This window comes from Eulemur rufifrons, chromosome 30, assembly GCF_041146395.1.
Source record: "Eulemur rufifrons isolate Redbay chromosome 30, OSU_ERuf_1, whole genome shotgun sequence".
Taxonomy (NCBI): Eukaryota; Metazoa; Chordata; class Mammalia; order Primates; family Lemuridae; genus Eulemur; species Eulemur rufifrons.
This window is the reverse complement of record NC_091012.1, coordinates 113,598,590-113,622,262: the sequence shown is the minus strand read 5'-3', so window position 1 is coordinate 113,622,262 and position 23,673 is coordinate 113,598,590. Positions and strand designations below refer to the sequence as shown.

Sequence of the window (23,673 nt, the reverse complement as noted above, 5' to 3'; positions counted from 1 at the left end):
GAACATAGGTTGGAGAGAGAGGTACTACAATTTGTGTGAAGGAGAGAGTAGGTGGATTTTATTGGGGGGGGGGTGAGGCAGCAAAATTTTTTAAGACAAAGGGAATTCAGCATGGAAAAGCCTTTGAGGTTATATAGAACATGGAATTTTCTGAGGAATAAACATAATTTGGCTGAAGGTAGCGGGAGGGGACTGAGAGAAATTTTATTGTGGTTTGTGTCTGTTAAAGAAAAATTATTCAATGACACTTGTTAAAGCATGGTAAAGCAAACTTTACTCAGGACCATCACAATAGATATAGGAACCACTGCATGGGATTTTGCAGTAGGGCAGAGAGACTGGGCTCAACACTGAACACAGTATGGACAAGTGGGAATTCATAGCCAAGGAGCAGGGTAGGGGGTCAGTGGATGGAAAATGACTAAGAGGAAGCATCAGGAGTAAGGGTGGATTCTGGCTAAACAAACCTAACAGGATTCTTGCTGAAATTAAGCCAGGGTGATCAGACGTTCTCCTGGGGGTTGGTGGAAGACAAAGAACCCAAGTAGATGTCAAGGGTGATCAGAAATGGAGGGTAGGAGGTTCTTGCTAAACTGACTTAGCAAGGTTGTTGCTAAAACTGTGTTTTACAAACAAGTACACAGATTGGCCTAGGAGAAGGTTCAGGAGACTGACTAAAAAAAATGGTTAAGGAAAGAATCTTTATTACTACATAGGGGACTCTGGACTTCTTGGATTTTATCCTGAGGTTAGTATAGAGCTATTTAAAGGTTTTAAACTCAAGGGTGATATAATAAGCTTTGCATTCTAGAGAGAACACCCTGGTACACTGTGGAAACTGTTGGGGGTATATTTAAGCGTCTGGTGCTGTGATCTACATGGGAACTTTGGTGCTAGTGGGGTAGATGAGAAAGGGGGCAGCTTTAATAAACGTTAGAAGTAAAACTCAATAGAATTTGATGAATGATTAGATCTTTGGCACTGACAGAGACAGATAGGTCAAGAACGACAGTGGGTTTCTCATGTGGGTACTGAGTGGCATTTAATCCCATTCATTGAAATAAAAGACAAGGAGAGAGAATAGAAATTTTGGATGAGCAGAAGGTGAGAAAGGGCAAGAAGACCTGATAAATTAATTTGCATCCTGCTATGTTTATGGTGCCCTTTGTGATTTCCAGGTGGGCATGTACATTAGTCAGAGAGAGATCTGAGTGTCAGTACATTTGGGACTCTTCACTGATTTGATAATAAAGTCATAGGAATCAATAATATTGCCCAGTTAGATCATCTGAGAGCTGAGTTTCTCCATGTGTTGTATCTAAAGCATCTGTAACACCAGGCACTGCATCAAATCAGAAGTTGATTGGCAATTTCACTTGAAAAAGCAGACAATTTTGAAATGCATTTCACTGGTTAGAAATGGAAAGTTGTGATTTTCACTCAAATCCCTTTAGGTTCTGACTAAGTGTTGCATCCCCAGAGGTCATGCAAGAACCTTCCCCCCCCCCCAGTTTTTGGCTAATAGATAACAAGATACAGTTGGTTTCACTCAATCACATTTTATGTCATTTGGTTATTTATGCTTATTAAATTTGCATGCTTAATTGTAGTTATTGTCTTGCATTGCATTTCGAAGTCACAAAAGTGTATTGATGGCTGACTAATGGGTCATGGAAACATAAGAGAGGTGAAAAATGATAACAGAAACATTCAAACTCAGAATGCTGTTCTAAACATAATTATAAACAGGGTTCCTGTGTGAATATAAAGGATGATTCTGTATGTGCTAAAGGAAATATATATGATATGTTTACAAAAGACTCTGGACAAGAAAAATATGATCAGAAATAGATACCTGGGTAAGTTTAATCAATTTGGTTATTCATTTGTCCCCAGTATATTGTCTGTCATAAAGGTTTTTTTTTAAAATAATGACACAATTGTATTCAATATTTTGATATTTTCAAACATATAGAAGTGGTCTTTCTGGGTAAACATATTTTCCCCAAACCAATTCAAAATTTCTGTATAATATTATAAAATTGGAATACCATTGTTAAAGATAGGCAAGACACCAAATCCACAGAGATAGTATTCAGAATTGTATTTGCATCACCTAGGTATCAAGCACAGTGGTGACCACAGAACTTGTTGAGTTATACAGGCCTGTTTCCCATCCAAATGGTGCTCAGACACTGAATTTTTTTTTTTTTTTTTTAGTTTCTAATAGTTTTTTTTCTCATTCTCTTGCATACAACTATTAATATTCTCTCTCTTGCCTTTCATTGCTGTTACCAACATGCCTGCTTACAGTAGTTCTTTTTCCTATTACTTGTAATTTTCTATGACCTAAGAAACTAAATATCCACACTTCTTAAAATTTTCTATAAACCAAAACCAAATAGGCTCTGACATAAAGTCACAAACAGGTTCTTAGAAATTAAGTAGAAGAAAGTTAACGCATAGATTTTGAGATGTCAAGGATTGTATCTCAAAGTATTAATATATGCAAGAACTATATTCTGTGAGGTTTTTTTCATACAGTTGATATTTGGATAGGTGGGATGTTACTGCATGTGTTCTCATTTTTATCTTTGTTGTAACACGATACGAATCCGTATTAGGTATGATATCCTAAAATCCACTTTACTTAGCCATAATGGAAGATGCCAACATCCTTTAAGCTCTTCAAGGAAATTTCCTTCTGTTAGGCACAAAGACTGTGGGAAAACTCAGCTCATTGCCAGCTGGTTGCTGATGTCTTACTTATCTCTGCTTATATGCAAAAATATGTTGGAAATACTATCTTTTGCATCATTAGTCATATAGGGCTTCACCAGCAACATGGTCTTGGGTTTGGTTTGATAATCAAAACTGTGAAATACAGTAGATTTTACATAAAAACATGTTGGCTTAGCTTTAAAGAAGTTCACAAAATAGGTCATAACCCAGAATGCACAGCAACAGCAAAGCCAAGGCCTTGTGACTCAAGGTATAGCTTCCATTGTCCCACTCATTCCACACTCAAGTCAGAAATGGTCACAAGAGTTGGGGTCTGGTGGGCATGGACCACTTCAATTCAGGGAAGCTTTACAGTCTGAGGTCTTTTCAGCCTTCTAGTCATCCAGCACCCTTGGAGTAATGAGTAATCACTCATTGCTCAATACAAAATCTTCACAGTGAGGCATGACTGCTTGGTCCAGTACACAATCCTCATCTGAATGCTTAATTAACTTGGACTCCAATCAGGTTTTAAACGATCAGGTATCCTTAAGTCTAAAAGAAAGGTCTTAAACTGGCTATTGATCCCATTTTTCTGGTCAACACAGGCCAAATTGACATGGTTGTTCAGAACAACAAATTCAAATACCTAAATAGTCTAAAATACCCAGAGATTTTTATGAGTAATTAAAAAGTGAAAATTAATATGTGTTTTCTAGGCCAATAGATTAAAATAACACATACTTTTTAAAAAGTTATTGAAAAACAATATTTGCAAATATAATGGCAAAGTTCATATAGAACTAGAAGTACATATGACCTTAGGGGCATAGCATTCAATATATGCAAGTATATACTTGTAGTAGTAGTTTCGTCATTGTTTTTAAGTCTTTATATGACTCTATAGTGACATGGTAGGCTAACCAAGGAGTATGATCCATCATGTGGCCAGTCTATTGACTTTAAAGGGGTGCTATCACTCACATTCTTGAATTACCTGTTTTTAACAAAAATGAAGGACATATCCAAACAATGGGAGGGCAGGAAAGAATTTCCTGAATATGGATAGGTAGAACATATTTACTCTAATTTCATCGATTATCTGGCACAGCTAACAAGGGCTTCTGTCCTCTGTAATCCTCATTCCATTCCTTGAATTCATGCTTGGTGTGGTTTGCATGATAGGCAACAAATAGTAACAATTCTTGCCCAAGGTGTATTTGGATTTGTATGTGATGGGGTCTTGTACTTTGTATACATTTTTATTCTTCATTTTATTTTCCTAGAAATTTATTTTTAGAGTATTTTACAAAGCTATCATTCTGTGGCAAAGTGAAAACCAACAGTTCTTTCACCACTGATGATGTCAGAAGCACTGCTTTAGAATTAAATAACTCAGAGTGGTGGCTCTTCCTATATTAAAGTTTATACCCATAATCCATATAGGTCCATCACTAAATCTGTATTCTTAGTCAAAGGTGACTTGTAGATCTTGTCTCATTTGCAGAGTAGAGGTGACAGATGACAGAGGAATCCTGAGCCAGCTCATGTCATTAGCTCTAAACATTTATTTTATCAACTGTACTCAGATAATTCAGCATTTGATATTCCCCAGGAAGAGGTGGGGTCCTTTTAAAATGCTTTTAGTTGCATTTTATAATATATTAGATTTGAATAGACCATATAACTGCCAGAATGAAAAAAGAAGGCAGTTCTGTAAAACTTCTATCAAAAATGCTAAAATGATGCAATTCACATTCATGGTTGTCTATTCTCACTAGACATAAGCCAGATAAATAGCTGACATTCAGAAATAAACTTTTTGATAGAATTTTAAAATACTTCTCAGAGTGGCGAAGAGAAGAGCACTTTTGGGACACCCATAGGTATTTTAATAATTTTTAAACTGTAATTGTTTGAGACACTACATAGAATAGATGTGTACTATGTAAAAAAAGACCACTTTTTTCCAAATTTACAGTTAACATATACTGGACTATGAAAGTATTTGTCCTAGGTTGAATTCTTCTGAAAGCAGACTCTGAGACAATTATTTGAGTACAAATAGTTTTATTTCCGGGGGGATCCCAAGGAGCATGGGTAGTAGAATAGTAGGGAACTGAAACAGAATATAATGAAGCCAATAACCGATGTGGTTTCAAGTAGGTTCCACTGTGGGCAACTGAAGCTCAATCCCACTAGGGATCTATGGGAGACATTGTAGAACACATCTTATTCATCCCAACTGAGTGTTGAGGAATCTGGAGTACTTATCTACCAATTCTCTGATCATCTTTGGGTAGGGGACTGTTTTTGGAGTCATTATCCTCTGGCACTCCTAGCTTGCCTTCTGTGAGCTAAGTGTGCTCTCGTGTGCCAGAAAAAATAATCCCTCCAGCAAAGACTTGTAGGTTTTCATAATAAGCAACCTCCAGAATGTGCAGGTGAGTGCTGAGGAAATATGGACAAGGTACCAAGAGTATCTCTATAGCACATGTCACTCAAAATGTTTTCTTCATACCCATCCCATTGGAGAGCTGCCTATTAAAGGTTTGGGATCAACCAAGGAGCTGAACTTGTACTGTGTACTGTAATGTAAACTGATGCTCTGACTCCTTCATTAATAAATTTCTTGAGATCTGTATAGTGAGGTAGCAGATCACGAGCTGTTCATCTCATCCAGAACCTGTAACAAACTGCTACTCACTTTGAGTAGCTCTGTACTATAGTACTATACTGATCAGGTGCAGAGTTCTTTAGTTAATCTGAACATTGCTTAATTATTTTTAAATATAGAGGTATTGCTTCATAATAAAACATGTGGTATACATCTATTGAATTTTACAATATAGGATAAAAATATGTCAAATTACAAATTCCTGTACACTTTTGTCATCTTAAAAACTGATCTCTTCAATAAGTATCAATGCCACAGTAAGTTTTGACTTGATTAACATTACTTGTACTTTCAAAATTTTATTTTTCCAAATTGCATGAGCCAGCATAGAAATAAGAAAGGCATTTCAAATCCCTGTGTTATAAATTAATTGACAGTCAACAGAATTGTTCTCAAATGCAGTTTTTTTTCCCCACTGGATAATAAGCCTCTTACATAGTATAGTGCCTTGTAGATTAAATGCTATAGAAGCAAAAAGTTGAGAATTTAAAACAAGCATTAGTGGGACAAATTTGATGTGTTCTTTTACTCTTGATTGGATGCATTTAAGCAGAAAATACTGGTGCCTTTCTTTATTTATCTACCTGTCATATTTTTCATTTACTCTTAATTTGTTACTTTTTCCATTTGAATCTAATTAAAGTTATCTCTCTCTTTCTTTCTCAATTTCAGGTTCTGGTCCTATCCCGGGTAGTACCATATGGCAGCAGTAATATGCCCCCCATACATCTGCAAAATACACCAAAAATCAATCCTTGTTTTGTATCCAGCAACATATATTCTAATTCTGAAAGAATTCTACTTAGTTGGTTGAACACAAATTATGAGAATGCTCGACATGTTATATGGAAGAGTTGTCACAAAGGTAAGAAGTTATTTATTTCTTTAAATAAATTATTGCAAATTGTGTTGTGATGATATAGAAGCTATGGAACTATACTTAGAATCCATGGATTCTAGCTCTAAATCCAACATTTACTCTCTGTTCTGCAAAAAGGGATGCCCTCTTAACATCTTCAAGATAAATTTGTTCAAATGTAAATGCTTCTTTAACCTATTTTGAAGAATAAATGATAAAAAATGTACATAGAGATGCTCTAGAAATGAAAGATAGCCCTAATCGTTGTTGACATTTTCAACTGTATAAAATATTAACTATAGGTGACACTGCTTAAACATTGTACATAATTAGTTGAGATCAAATTGACTAGCAAACATCTTACATATGATATGAGGATCATGTTGGAAATCACTAAGTGTAATAATGCTTCATGAATTTTTTAGTGGGTAAGTCATATTAGCTTCATATACTGAGACATGTAGGTGTTCACAGGTAGACAAGCCCCAGGGTTCAGGTCCATACTCCCTTGTTCTACTCTTGCAGGATGAAGCTTATAAATTCCTATCCCAAGAATCTTAAGCTATTTTGGAAAAGTTCCTATTGCTAATATAGCTGTGCATTTTCTTCATCCTAAGCATTGATTGTAATAAGGACAGTGTGCATAGTCATTGTTTCTTTAGCTTCAGTTCAGCTCCCCTCTTTCAAGTACATAAAATCCTGTTGTGTTCAGAGTAGGCTGTGTTTTAACATAAAATAATTTATGTTTATACTCAACCTTCATAATTTAATCCAAACTTTAGAAGTAAGAAGAAGATTAAGAGTTTAGTTTAAAATGAGACTTTGAATTACAGTTACTTTTTTTTTTTTTGAGACAGAGTCTCACTCTGTTGCCCAGGCTAGAGTGAGTGCCGTGGCGTCAGCCTAGCTCACAGCAACCTCAAACTCCTGGGCTCAAGCGATCGTACTGCCTCAGCCTCCCGAGTAGCTGGGACTACAGGCATGCGCCACCATGCCCGGCTAATTTTTTCTATATATATATTTTAGTTGTCCATATAATTTCTTTCTATTTTTAGTAGAGACGGGGTCTCGCTCTTGCTCAGGCTGGTCTCGAACTCCTGACCTCGAGCGATCCACCCGCCTCGGCCTCCCAGAGTGCTAGGATTACAGGCGTGAGCCACCGCGCCCGGCCGAATTACAGTTACTCTTAACTTGAAGGTATTACTTTACAAAACATCAAAATTAAAAGAGATGTATTGATATATTGGTATTTAAGAACAGTAAAGATAGAATGCTTTATTACCTTCTAAATGATATGCTGAAAATACCAAAATTCGTATCTTATAAAAATCTATTTTCCCTGATAAAATATATTTTAAAAAGCACAAATAAATAGCACTAAGGAGGGCTATACAAACACACATAACAATTGATTTGATTACTGTGGAGTAATACTTTAACCAGAGTGTTATAAAATATGTATATATACTAGAAATGAATATGTTAATTTGTTATAAAAGTATTACGTTTCTATTTTTACCAAAAGAACCGTCTGTGCAAGTTAATTTCAAAGAGTTTGCCTCATTTTTTAGAGTAATGCATTATACGCATTTACCCTTTTGCTTTTTTTTTAAACACACTGAAACCTATGCCTTTGCAAAGCCTTGGCACTTCCTATTCCCTCTGCCTAGAACATTGTTTTTACCAGATATCTTCCTGGTTCCCTTTCTCATTTCATTCAAGTCCTCCATCAAATGTCACCTTATCTGAGAAGCTTTCTTAATACCCTCTCTTTAATGGAATGTGCTTGAATATTTCTCTTTCCTGGTCTATTTTTTCTCAGTAGCACTTTATCAATATAACATATATGTATTTGTTTATTGTCTGTCTCTTCCAGTCGAATGTGAGCTGCTTAACAGCAACAGTCTCCTCTATTTCTATCACTGCTGTATTCCAAGCCTAGAATTGTGCTTGGAAAATAACAGATAATGACTGTCTTAGTTTTGTGCTGATATAACGGAATACTTGAGACTGAGTAACTTATAAAGAACAGAAATTTATTTCTCAGAATTCTGGTGGCTGAGAAGTCCGAGATCAAGGCACCAGAAGGTTTGGAGTCTGTTGAGGGCTGCCCCCCACTTCCAAGATAGTGTCTTGATGCTGCATCCTCCAGAGAAGAGGAATGCTATGTCCTCTAATGGCAGAAGGCAAAAGGGACAAAGTCCTTCATCAAGTCCTTATATAACAGCATAAATTCATTCATGAAGATAGAGCCCTTATGACCTAAACACCTCCCCAAAGGCCCAACAACACTGTTGCACTGGGGATTGTGTTTCCAACAGGTGAATTTTGGAAGATACATTCAGACTATAGCATCTACCAAATAGAATGAATAAATGAGTAAATAAAGAGACACACGCAGGTTTCATATACTTTCTACCCTATTCCAGATAGTTAAATATATATTAGCTTACTAGCTTATACCTTTGGGTACAAATGTAGGGGTCACGTTGAATGCTTGAGGTAGAAGCAGACATTTTCCATGTTCAGCGTGTACCTGAATACAAGTTTTTATGGTTAGTAAATGTGGAAGTCAATGAGCAGAAGCTCTGTGAAAGATTTAACCTAAATTAACTTGGACTGAGAAAAAGTCATACTCAGTTTCTCAGATTTTACCTCTCAACATTGAGACTTAACTTTACTTACTCCCGTTCTATTGGTAAAGTCAGACCATGCTTACAACTTGGTCCAGTGGTATTGTGGAAAGTAGAGGGATAGGGCCTCATCTCAAACATAATAAATGAGAAATTCTAGGGGTGGGGCCTGGCAATCTGTGTTTAAGCAAGATCTCCAGGTGATTCCAATGTATACTATAGTCTGAAAAAAAATAGACTAGAGGACCACAAAATGGGATTTTATTAATGCTATTAAATTGATCACAAAATGATATTTGTTCAACAATTACTTTCAAAAAACTCACCTTTTAAGTAAATCTCTTTTTTTTTTAATTTCAGCTTATTATGGGGGTACACCCCACCTCCCCCAGTCAGAGCTTCAAGCATGTCCATTCCCCAGACAGTGTACATCGCACTCATTATGTAGGTATACACCCATCCCCCCACACACACCTGCCCGTCACCTAGTTGGTGTTATTCCCAAATGTGCACTTAGGTGATGATCAGGGAATCCAATTTGCTGGTGAGTACATGTGATCCAGCAATCATACTACCCAAAGTAGTTGAAAACGAATGTCCACAAAAAAACATGCACATGGATGTTTGTAGCAGCTTCATTAATAATTGTCCAACTTGAAACAACCAAGATATCCTTCAGTAGGTGAATGGATAAACTGTGGTACATCCAGACAATGGAATATTATTCAGCATTAAAAAGAAATGAGCTATCAAGTCATGAAAAGACACGGAGGAATGTTACAGGTGTATTATTGGGTAAAAGGAGCCAATGTGAAAAGACTGCATATGCTTCGTAGTTTCAAATATATGACTTTCTGGAAAATACAAAATCATGGAGACAGAAAAGATCAGTGGATGCTAAGGGTTAGGGAGAAGAGAAGATAAATTGGTGTAGCATACAGGATTTTTAGGACAGTGAAGCCACTCTGTATGATATTTTAATTGTGGATACATGTCATTATACATTTGTCACAAACCATAAAATGCACAACATCAAGAGTGGATGCTGATATAAACTATTGGCTTTGGGTAATAATGATTTATCAGTGTAGGTTCATCAGTTGTAATAAATGTACCACTGCCGTGCAGAAGGTTAATTGTATGGGAGGCTGCATATGTTTGGTAATTCTCTGTACCTTCCAATCAATTTTGCTGTGAACCTAAAAATGCTTTAAAAAATAAAGTTTATTTTATGGAAATATTTTTAAATAAAGCAAAAAATAGTAATTACATGGTCAGACCCATTAAGTAATAAGTCTAATAAATCTAAACCCATTGCTCTGGTGACCTGTACATTTTTAAAGTCCTAAACTTTAAAGTCTTAAATTCATAAACTTTAGCAAATTGAAATTTCTCTAATATTATTTGTGTCTTTTAAGTAAGCATTGTTCTAAATTTTCAGTCTAATTATTTTAGATAAACCTCATCTTTTCTAATAATATCAAATATAGCATATGTCTGTAAGGTCCACACAGGCTTTAAACTCTGCATGAGCACATTGAAGTTGCTAAATTAATATCTCTTAAATAAATCAGTAGCTAAATGGGTGATTAGGTAGATAAAGCCAAAAAAAGTTGAACAGATGTTCAAGTATTAAAACTGGATAAAAAGCTGAACATATGACAGATAACAGAGACAAGCCAACAACTCACTATTTTATCAAATATTATACTTTTATCCTTGAGAATGTAATTACCCTATAAATAATTTTCTTCATAGACTTCTGTATTGATAACATTGATGTGCATTGTTGTCTGGACTTTGTTTTGCTCCCCTCATAACACCTATTCTCTCTCACCCTGTGTTGCTATTTTCCTTCATTCATTACTCTGTATGGCATTCTTTCTTTTCCCCAGATTACTTTCCTCAATCTTGTCATGTACGTAAGTTTCTTATTTCTATTAATTTTTTCTTATTTCTCAATTTCTTCAAACTTCTTCCTTTACATGTTCTTCAGCTCTTCTCCAACCTCTCTTTTTAATTTATTTTTTTCCCTTGACCACTAGGAGGAGAATGAACACTTAAATTTTAATTATTGAATGGGAGTTTCCAAAAGCTCCTACTCATGGAGGCTTCTGCTTAGAAAATACAAAGTTTTTGAGCATTAGAGTTGTTCAGATTCTAAATGGAGGTGTTTCCTCTATTCCTTGATATATTAACACCCTTTTTCTTTAGATTTCCTGTCTCACCCTTGCACACTAGCTGAAGCATTCTGTTTTTTTTTTTAATAACTCTCAAGCCACTCCTTATCAATATTTATTTAGGGTCTCTTTCCTTCTTCACATTGAGGTTTACCTTCTTCTCTTTTTGGCTCAAACCTTCACACCTGGGCCATATATAGCCTCTTGTTTGAGTCACTCTTCCAATGACTCCCAGATCCAGATCTCTACCTTAGACCTACCACCCCAGCTCCAGTCCTGCATATCCTAGTCCTTATGGATACCTCCATAAGCACCTAAAATTTCACTGGTCAAAAATCTAGTCATCCCTCCTTCTTGTATCTAATTAACCACCAACCATCAATTTAGTTTGATTCTACCTCCAAATTGTTTTTTAAATTTGCCTACTTTTCTCTATCTCCATTGCCACTCTTTTAATTTATATCACTTTCAACTCCGTTGCCCTCTCATGATATTTATCACATCCAGTCTTGTCATTTGCCCATCCACTGCCCACATAGCCACGTGTGGTTCCTTCTAAAACACAAATCCAATCTTCAGGCCCCTGCCTAAAATCCTTTAATGCTCTTTTATTTACCTCAATAACTACCACCTTTTACCTCCACACGCTCACTTTTGCATGCCATGCTTTAGGCCTATGAACTATTGAATGAACTATGTGAATTACATCTTTCTCTCATTTAAACTTTATAAAACTTTTCTCTTTGGCTGAAATCTCTTTTAGTGTGTTTTCATACTGACAATTCAAGTCTCATCATAGATGTTACCTCTTCCACAAAACTTTCCTATATCTTCCTAAAACTAGATGAGAAGTACCCAAGAGTAGATAACTTTGTCCTACCATAACATACTTTCTGTAAGCTTATTTTATGTTTGTCATATGGTTTTGACACTTGTTTCTATCTCCCAGATTTAAAAGAATTTAAATCCTTTATCTCAGTGACTTGTCTAATTTATCATAAGCGACAATAAAGATCATAATGACAAAAATATTGGATATTTACTAAGTGTTTGGTTCTGTGATAAGCTCTTCACCTATATTCTTTATCACAACACTTGAGGCATTATTGTGAAGTAAACATTTGTAGGAAATTTTTAATTCTAACATTAAAAATACTTATGAGGACAATAAAAATCAAACAAATCGATATTGTTTGGCAAAGTACTCTACCACCACAGTATCTGTGATGAGAAGATATTGATTAAAATTTGACCTACTATGTGTTATGCCAATTAAGCCATAGGACCTTTCAGAGATTGACAGGTAAAATTGGAAGGTGGCATGACCATGATAAAATTTATTATTTATTTATTTTGAAGTTATCTATATAGAGGTAGGGGCAGGATAAAATTACAGACGATGTTAGCTTTTTATAAAGCTGATACTTAAAATAGGGATTTACGTCTAAAAATAGCTAACAGATATAAATTTGAAATGATTATTACCTTTACTAGAACCATTTCCATAGTATCCCTGTGCACTGAAAATACATCTCTCTACACAAAAATTGATTTGTCACAGATTTTTGAGAAGAATAACTACATCTAATAAGACATAAATCTGTAGTTTCTCATCTGGAAATAAAGACCAAATAACTCTCTGAACTCGGAACTTTTCTTTATAATTTGAACAGATCAATCTCTCTCTTGAACGAATCGATCTCCCTCTTTCCCTCTCTCTCTCTTTCCCCCACCCCCATCAAGTTCTTTATTTTGATATAGGCCATGTAATATATTAGGTAAACATTTGTTCACATGATAACTGCTACAATTCCATTTTGTCACATTAATTTCAATATACATTTCCTTAAAATACATTTAAATATGTACTAATTAAAGGGCTCAGGTGTTTTGGTGAGATGCCAGTTGGACATACCATGAATTGAATCACAAAATAAAGTGAATAGCTAACTCAGAACTTTTGATCAGAGGACATTTTGAATCAGTGTGGAATAGCATTAACATTAGCTCTATGTGAAAACTTCTGCTTGGTCAAAAATGCCATATAGTTGCATGCCATAAAGTAAAAATCCCTGAAGTGAGTCTGTAGTCTCTTCCTTACTTTAGAGCATAACCATATAGAGCCTTTGGAGAAATTACCGAAGGTATTTAGAGTACACAAATGAAGAGACTTAATATAATGGCATTCGTATAATTACTGGAGGCTAGCTTAACGCAGTAAACCTATGGTATACTTGTATGTTAATCAAATGCTTTCTATTATTTAAATATGCCTGCTTGCCTTCGTAGTGCCAATGTGAGAATTAGGGCTAGGCCAGAGCCTCTAGTGATTTAATTTAAAATATTTACATGACAGAGCTCAGTCATACAGTTACCTGAGGATGCTTGTTAAAGTGCAATTCCCAAGCTTGACCTAGGATAGCCTAAATCAGAACTTCTGGGATTATAACCTGGCAATTTCCTTGTTAATGCATTTAGCATTGGGTAATTGTATAAATCAAAATTTGAAAACCACTTTTCCCCCGGATGATGCAGCTTTATCTCTTTCTGTCTTTATCCCTCCCTTATTCTCAGTCAGCGATTAATGTTCCTAGTGGCTTTGTTGCTGATAATGTCTTTTAGCCTGCACTCATGTTCCAAATTTCATGGTAGGAGGGGGAAATTATTATTTATTAGAAAGAGAATTGTGTGAGAAAGGGTTTAAATTTTCTTTTGAAATAAAGGTGCTTATCAGTTCCATTATTAAATAAACTGAGGCCACACAGTACTCTGGGGAGAATAGTGGATTCTTGAAGCCAATTCTTGAATTCCCTAAAGGCCATAGAGGATAAAGCACTATGGAGTCATCCTTTTCAGCAGAAATATTGAGAACCAGGTTATATCTTTGCTTAGAAGCGGCTAGGGTTGGAGATGCATGTCGAGATATAGCTGCTTAGAAGGACCAATTTTAATGACAGAAAAGTCAAACTCAGGAACTCTTGGCCACAAGTTCATTCTAAGGAACAAAGCACTACCTACAAAACTACTGTTGCTACATCATTCTCTCACCATCTATTACTTGCCTTAAATCCACAGATATAATTGTTTTATCTTTACATAGTTTGTCAGGCCAAGTGATACTGTCCAACTTTATGTCTCTATGCTTTCTAATTTTCGCCTCCAACTTTTTCTTCTGACAAAAAGCCTTTTCAACTACAAACTATTTATTCTTCATTTTCCTAGTATTTGTTAGCAACTTCTACTTCAACATAGCAAAACCTCCTATATGTGAGAAACTATGTAAGTTCCTACAGGGTGTAGCAAAATGAGTCAGTTGGTTTCTATGCCCCCCATCAGAAAAATTTAAAAAACGTAAACTAAAACATTCACCTGTAAAATGCAATATACAAAAAATACAGTGAATGCTATAAGGGCAAAAATATCCAAAGACTACAGGATTAAGGAAGAGCTGTCTTGAGTTGGAAACATGATACTGGGCTTGGTGGGATTTTGACACATGGGGATTACACAGAACTCATTAGACGTAGAAAATTCAGTATAAGCATAGAGCCAGCAGTGATAATCTTGTGTCCCATTCAAGTGGCAGTTCAGAATACAAATTGGTTAAGTCAATTCACAAATATTGGAAGTACTGAGAGATAAGACTTGAAAGGTTATTTAAACCAGGCTATTTTGATTACAGAAGAATTTTTATATAATTAATTAAAAAGGAACAGGATCAGAGTCACATTTAGGGGAAAAAGTCCACTGGTAGCAAGAAGGAGGAAATGGATGGATGTGTGGCAAAAAGTTCCACAACTATTAAATACGTCAAAATATATTAATGTGGGGCTCATAGGGACATTGAGGATAGATAGAAAAGAGAAAACTATTGTGAACACCAATTATAAAGAGGTATGTGGGCCTTTGCCATTGATTGGATGCAGAGTATGAAGGAGAATCAAAGATGTGTTTGAAATGTCTGATCACTGGGAGGAGTGAAAGAAAGGAGAAAAAGGGGTGAAGATAGTAAGCTTCATTTTGATCATGGAGATTCCAGTGGGAGACAGTACCTCACAACAACATTTAGCCTGATAGGTATAGGTTGAAGTTACTGAGATGGGTTTGAGAGTTGTTTGATAAAGGCCAAGGAAAAATTCTAGGATGAACATAAAGAGTGATGGTTGGATAGGATAATTCTGTGAAGGAAGCAAAAGAGAAAAGACAGAATGGTAGAAGTAGGGAGTGAACTGAGGGTAGTTTCATAGAAGCCAAGTCAAGAGAGACTGTCAGAAAAGAAGAGTTCAGGCTGAGGAAGGTGAATAATAACAATAACGATTGCAGTAAAAACCTGCTCTTGGATTTTTTTTTAACAACACTGTGTCAATTGTTGAAATGGATGTGAAAAGAATTTAAGATATGGTCTCTGCTATTTTCAACCCAGTCAGGGAATTAGTGTAAACCCCAAACAGCTAAATTGTCATTCAAGGCTGTATATTTGTTAAGTCTCCAAAGTAAGTGCTAGAAATAATTAATGCTAAAGAAATACAGAGAATGGAGATGGTCATGATGGATGGAAATTCTTGGAGGATGTCTTTTGAAAAGGAGGGTTGGATAGTAGATCTAAAAAATAAAGTGATTGGTTGTGAAATGTCAAAGAATCATCACACTATTTACTTATATTATATAAAGGGAAACCAACAAATAGGTTGACTTCTGACATAGGCAGACACAGGAAACATATAAGACAGAGCAGATACAAGAAAAAAGAAAAAAACACTGTGAAGAAAAAACAGTAGCCCTTGCTTACAAATTTTTTGGGTGCACTGTTTAGTTGATAGCTTACAGAGTCATCCTCATGAATATTCTTTCCTTGTTCATCCTGATGGAGAAACCAATAAAGAATTTTTAGTTGTTTATGGAGTTTCCCAAAACTCTTGAGAGTTTAGCAGTGGAGCTAACATAACAGGTTGTTTCTGTATTACGTATATGCTTAGTTCCTTTTTCAGCACCTCTGCCTCTGTTAGAACAGGTCTGCTATATTTATCTCATTAGAATTTCTTCATAATGACAAAATCAAGAAAGACATGTTAAGGGAGTAGCTTGATGAAGGAAGGAGTATTAGAAAGTAGCAAGTAATAAAAGTTGGCTGAGAGTCCCAGACATCCAGGGCTTTGAATATCAAACCAATGATTCTTTTGGCCTTGTAGACCCAAGGGAGATGACTAAGCAGGTGACTGTTATGATAAAAATCAGCATTTGGTCTGGCAGCAGCAATTCCATGGATTGCTATGGACAGAGTTTGGACTCTCTTTAGCTAACACACCCAGATTTAGCACTGGGAGTAGACTGAGATGTCTTAACCCTGGGCCTTCTATGGACTACAAGGTGCCAGAAAGTCAATCACAGTTTGGGGAAGTATTCTTTCCTAACTATAAATGGTAGCTGAAGCCACTTCAAAAAGAAAGAGAGAGATACATCCTGTGTTTCAAACTCCCTGACTTATGGTGATTTGTTCTAAGTGCTGTGAAAGTAAAAAAATATTTTCCATTCAACAAATGGACATACATCTCATATAAATAGGGGACCTTTTTAGTGCTTGGTAGTAGGTAAATTTGCTCTTATATATACATCCTTCTGTTCCCAGTAGTTCTTTGTATTGTGTGTGCTTAGACCCTTTTATCTTTAACACTATAATGTTTCTCACCAATGAATCATTTTTTTCACACCTTAATATTTTCTTCAGTAGATTATGCCTATGATAGAGTATCCTCTAAGTCTTTACTGTGAATCCTTTGCTTCAATTGCTACATTGGATTGCTAATGGAAATTTTATCATTCTGTAATCACCTGGTGATTCTAAGGGCAGTATCAGACCATTTTGTAGTGTAAAGTGGAATTTCTGACAGGACTAAGTCCTTTCATTTGACTACACTCTTAATAAAATCCAGAAATTGGAACATTTCAAAATCTCTGTTCAAAGGAGCTCTGTTCTACAAAATAATGTCTTACATTTAACTTATGTTAATTTCAGCATTCTTTTCATGAAGTAATAGCTGTAGTTATTATGAATGAAAAATACTGATTTTTTGCCATTTTCTTAGTGGAGCAGTTATAAGTATACTTGGTAACATCCTTTATTTTATGTACTATTGTAAGCTGCCCTGATTTCCAAGTAAAATTTAAAATGTTCATTTTATAATAGTTCATTAAATAAACAATATTCAGTACATGTTTGGGAGATTATATGACCTTTTAGTAATGTTATCTGTTCTTAATGTGGTGTTGAGGTCTTACATATGTAGGCATTGGGCTGTTTCAAATGTGTCTAATTTTCTCTTTCATTAAACAAGAAAATAGTAATTATTTACAATGAACTTTTTATTTTTTTCCAGAAGCTCCAAATTATTCCTTTCATGTTCAGTTTTAAATATTCATCATTGGTTTGGCAAGATTGAAATGCGTATAGACAATAGAAATAGTGTAATCTGACATTTTAATGTTATATTTAGGCTGTTTTATTTTGTAAATGTGACTGTCAATACATAGAAGTCATGATTAGTATGAAGATCAGCATTAAATTCAGAGAATTGCTAAGCAGGGGAAACAAATGTGAGGACAGGAAGTTAAACCCTTTACAATGGATTAACAGTTTGGTTCAATAAATCATGATGAACCAAGACAATAACCATGTGTCCTGGACAATGGAGGATATAAAAATTCACTGAAAGCCAGACCACCACATTATTATCTCTCCCTTTCCTTCTCCTTTTCAATCTCTCATATTCATACCTACTCAATATCAATGCCTTCCAGCCAAAGACCACTGGGAACACATCTGTAGTTGAGCAAGTTTGGTTGAATGATCACTACAACAGGGGAAACTGTACATTGTAGGGAACCATGGGGCGTCTCATAGTAAAAGGATATTATGAAAGACTTATAAGATTTGTTCAATGGTTAGGTAAATTGTGGAAATGTTCAAGGAAGCAGGGATTTGCCATGATTGGATTATATTAGTAACAGTAAGAAATGGCAAATTATTGCCTTAGTTATTACTAACATTTGTAAATAAATGAGACCGTATAATTTCAAGAGCAGTAGTTAACAACCATTATTCTCAAACATTTACTAAGATTAAATGTTCAATATTAAAATCTGTTTGTTAAATAATTTACATCTTAGCTCTTTACCTCATGTGACAGTACAGAATGTAACCATGTAAATGGTATTGGTTGACCTGACTCAATTTTGAGTCAGTGTTGACTGACTGACTCAGTGTCAACTGAGGTCTTAAAGGTCAAGAACCTGAGAATATAAGATAGTTACTTTAAAGCACAGAAAGAGAACTTTTTTTTCCCTATTTTGGAGAAAGTGTAGTTATTGGTCTTGAATTTGGTGACTTTGTTGAATGTTCTTGAATTTATTATGTATATTCTATAATTTCTTTTTCCTTTGATTCATGGACATTTTTGTTGTTTCCATGTTGTGGCTATTATGAATAAACCCATGAAGAACATTTATATGAGGTATATACCTAGGAGTGGAATTGCTAAGTCATATAGTAAGTGTGTTTTTAATAGTTTATTGAGATACAATTCCAATACCACAAAATTCACCCATTTAAAGTGCACGATTTGGTAATTTTCTATATATTGATAGAATTGCACAAACATCATGACAATCTAATTTTAAAACATTTTCATAATACCCTAATGGATATGGAATATACCTATTAGCAGTCACTTCTTACTCCCCCAAATCCAGGAAAAGGCTACCAGGGGTGGGGAACCTGCCACCTTAAGGCCACATGTGGCCTTCTGGGTCCTTAAATGTGGCCCTTTGACTAAATCCAAATTTTACAGAACATATCCTTTTATTAAAATGGGTGCAGCAGACAAAGATGAAGCTTTTCTGGCTTCCTTTTGTGCTTAAAAAAGAATAATCTTGAAATCAGAAGACCGCAGGTTCAATCTATTTTGTGTCTCTAGATTTCACTATTCTGGACATTTCCTACAAAATGAACCATACAATATCCTTGTGACTGGCTTTTTGTACTTAGCATGTTTTCAGTGTTCATCCATGTTGTAGCATGTATCAGTACTTCATTCTTTTTTATTACCAAGTAATATTCCATTGTGTGGCTATCACATTTTATTTGCCCATTAATCATTAGTTCATGGATAATTGGGTTGTTTCCATTTTTTGGCTATTATAAGTAATGCCACTGTGAACATTCATGTAAAAATTTTTCAAAAATACGTTTTCATTCTATTTGAGTATTTTACATGCTAATGGAAGGACTGGGTTATCTGATAACTGAATGATTAATATTTTGAGAAACTTCCAAATTGTTTTCCAAAGTGGCTCTACCATATTACATTTTTACCATCAATGTATGAGGGTTCTAATTTCTATACACCCTCATCAATACTTATGATTATCTGTCTTTCTGACTATAGTCATTAAGTGGTATGAAGTGATATCTCATTAGGATGTGAATTGTTTTTCCTTAGTGACTAATGATGTTGAACATTCAGTATTTTAGGCTTGTAATATTTTTTCTTTAACATTTTTATTTTCATTGTACTTTAATATGTGCTAATGTAAGACTCTCTTCCCTCTCTCCACTACTGAGTTTTTCTAAAATTGGCTGCTTTGTTCACCTGCAAGGTTTACAGGGTTGACATTGTTGTAATAGAAATTTGGAAAATATATTAATGATATAGAGAAAAAGAGAAAACAGATTATAAAGAACAATATTTATAAAACTGTAGTAATATTCACAATTGTATTGAACACAATAGGGAACTCAGGACAAGGAAAGTATATAACAGACTTTAGTATGATGAATGTGACATTTCAAAATCCGTAATAAATATTAGTTTATTCAGTAAATAGTGCTAGGTCAATTAGCTGACACTTTTGAATTCAGGTAAAGTTATCTCTTTACTACATACCACATACAAAAATGAATTCTAAATGCAGGAAAAACTATTAAGTATAAAAACCAATACTACAAATAACTTGGAAAAGGCCGGGCACATTGGCTCACGCCTGTAATCCTAGCACTCTGGGAGGCCGAGGCGGGTGGATCGCTCGAGGTCAGGAGTTCGAGACCAGCCTGAGCAAGAGCGAGACCCTATCTCTACCAAAAATAGAAAGAAATTATCTGGCCAACTAAAAATATATAGAGAAAAAATTAGCCAGGCATGGTGGCACATGCCTGTAGTCCCAGCTACTTGGGAGGCTGAGGCAGAAGGATTGCTTAAGCCCAGGAGTTTGAGGTTGCTGTTAGCTAGGCTGATGCCACGGCACTCACTCTAGCCCGGACAGCAGAGCGAGACTCTGTCTCAGAAAAAAAAAATAGTATTTAACCATAAAAGGGAATGAAGTACTGATACATGTTACAACATTAATGAACCTGGAAAACATTATGCTAAATAAAGGACATCAAAACACAAAAGGGCACATATTTTATGACTCTGTTTCTATGGTGTGTCCAGTATAGGCAAATCCATAATGACAGAAACCAAATTCATTCATTTCCAGGATATGAGTGAAGAGAGAAATTGAAAGTGACAGTGAATGAGTATGGGGTTTCTTTGTGTTGATAAAAATATTCTAAAAGCATATAGTAGTGATGATTGTATAACTCTGTGAATATACTAAGCAATAATGAATTGAACAATTGAAATGGGTGAAATTTATGTTATGTAAATTATATCTCAATAAAACTGTTATAAAAATGTACTGTTATCACCTAAAATAGAATTTATATAGAAATTATGATCTTCTTAAAAATAAGTGAATGCACTTATTCTTTCAATGCTTTAAGTGATTCAATTTTATCTTTAACAGTCATATCTCTAATTCATAATACTATTTAATACTAGGACTTTTATTACTATTTTAATATATCCACATACTTGAAGTGATGTAATGTGAAAATGGATTAAAACATAACTTCCCAATTAAAATTTTAAAAAATGTGCAGAGCATCACTTAATTGTTCTGGTTCTTGACAAATGATAACTAGATTAGACTCGTGGTTCGCTCTCCAGAAAACAACCGTAGACCAACATGTCTCAGATAGTAATGTGAATACAGATCACCTGGAGACTTTGTTAACCTATTTTTATGTTTCAATAGGTGTTTAGTGGGGTCAGAAATTCTGCATTTTCAACAAGGTTCCATTTGGTGCAGGTGCTGCTGATTCACTTTGTTCAGTTAAGGTAGCCAAACCTTAAAGGTAGTATAGAAGAGAGAGTAGCTTGTATCAAAGGAACTATGATGAAAACAAAGAAAATTCTTGACATGTCTAAAACTGTGTTAAACTGTGAGGAGGGCTTGGCAGCAGCCTTGAAAAAGAAAATATATATATGAATAAAAGATACAAACATAGGATTAGAGATTAGAGAAGAGCTTTAAACTTTTGTTTTTACCTCTTTCCAATGTTGTCCTCAAAGGATCATTGTCATCCATTCTTACTATGAGCCACATTTGAGTAGCAACAGCCCACACCTACTGATGTTTGACAAGTAATTTCAAAGCTGTTCCAAAGTTGTAATGGGTTGAAGGAAAATAGGTACCACTGGTTTCTTCTTGGGAAGGTAGAGAACTGGAAAGAGCTTTGCTCATATCCTTATAACAACAGCAAGAGCCATACAAACAGCAAATTTTCAATTTTTCTTGAGCTCTCCAGAAAGCTGTGGTTACAGGGCCACAAAGTGGCCCTAAATCCAGGGAGAAACAGGTGCTTACCAGAAGAAATGAGATGATAGCCATGATCTACTTGATAAGCTCGACACTGTTATGAATGGTTGAGTTAGGGTGGTTGGTGAATTGGTAGAAGCCAAGCATATACAGCAAGAGATCATGAAGTCCCTAGGGCCACAGTTATAGGGGGAGTCTGCATCTTCCTGCAGGTTTTTATTCCATAAACCTGACTAGTCAGTCACAGAAATGACTGGATTTAGTCTGCATAATGTGTACCCCATAATGCAGACCTGTTGTATAGGCAAGCAATTCACCCAGCCTCCTATTGACCTGTCTTCATTTTGCATTGCTATAACAGAATACCACAATCTGTGTAATTTATAAACAGTAGAAGTTTATGTGGCTCACAGCTCTGGAGGCTGAGAAGTCCAAAATCAAAAGACTGCATCTTATGAGGGACTTCTTGGTCCACCATATCATAATGGAAGGCATTACATGGTGAGAGAACACAAGAAAGGATGTGGAAGCATGCGACACAGAGAGAAAAAGGAAGCCAAACTCCCACGATAACTTACTCCATGAGAACAGCATTAATTTATTCATGAAGGCAGAGCCCTCATGACTTCTTAAAAGTTCCACCTCTTAATACTATTATAATGGCAATTAAATTTCAATGTGAGTTTTAGAGGGGACATACAACCCTATAGAACAGATGTGTTAATCTATGGGAAGGACAACACATACTGTCATCTTTAGGGCCCAAGTGAAAACTCATGGCAGCTGGAAAGAAAGAAAGAAAGAAAGAGAGAGAGAGAGAGAGAGAAAGAAAGGAGCGCGAGAGAGAGAGAGAGAAAGAAAGAAAAAGAAAGACAAAAATTTAACAACACCAGCAGCAAACCCCACCTCTACCGCTGAGAAGGGGGTGGAAATTCAACATGACTATCAAGTAGAAAATCCAAAAAAAAGCCTGCAAAAAATTCCTAGAACTAGTATATGAGTTTATCAAGATCACAAGATTTATGATCAGTACACAAAAATAAATTTTATTTCTATATGCTGGCAGTAAACAGTTGGAATTAAAAATAAAAATATACCATTTAACATAGCACCATAGAATGAAATACCCAAATATAAACCTAAGTTGGATGATTAAATTTTTTTTTTTTTTTTTTTTGAGACAGAGTCTCGCTTTGTTGCCCTGGCTAGAGTGAGTGCCGTGGCATCAGCCTAGCTCACAGCAACCTCAAACTCCTGGGCTTAAGCAATCCTACTGCCTCAGCCTCCCAAGTAGCTGGGACTACAGGCATGCACCACCATGCCCAGCTGATTTTTTTCTATATATATTTTTAGTTGGCCAGGTAATTTCTTTCTATTTTTGATAGAGACAGGGTCTCGCTCTTGCTCAGGCTGGTCTCGAACTCCTGACCTCGAGCCATCCACCCGCCTCGGCCTCCCAGAGTGCTAGGATTACAGGTGTGAGCCACCGCACCCGGCCCTGGAAGATTAAATATTTTTAGGATATCAAATTGATATATAGATTAAATGTAACACCAATAAAAATTCCATCACATTTTTAATAGGTATGAATAAGTTGATATTAAAATGTATATATGTATATATAAAACCATTGTCACTACAATAGCCAAAACAATTTTGAAAAATTAAAAGAAATTTAGAAACTACAATAATCAGGACTATATGGTATTGGTAAAAGGATAGATGTATAGATTTAAGGAATAGAATAGAGAGACCAAGAATAGACCTACACAAATATAATGAACTGATTTTTTTGTGTTTATAAAAGTGCAAAAGCAATTCAATCAAGGAAGGATAGTATGTTCAAGAAATAGAACTTGAACATTTAAAGGTGCATGTGCAGGCTAGGCGTCATGGCTCACACCTGTA

General features: G+C 35.4%; 1 protein-coding gene across 1 annotated transcript in view; it reads left to right on the top strand.

Moving 5' to 3' along the window:
- CFAP47 (cilia and flagella associated protein 47) overlaps positions 1–23,673 on the top strand; it is a 541,061-nt gene that overhangs the window by 148,625 nt on the left and 368,763 nt on the right. The window contains exon 33 of the mRNA XM_069464301.1: positions 6,071–6,263. Coding sequence (XP_069320402.1) covers positions 6,071–6,263 — 193 coding nt within the window. The remainder of the gene's footprint in view (positions 1–6,070; positions 6,264–23,673) is intronic.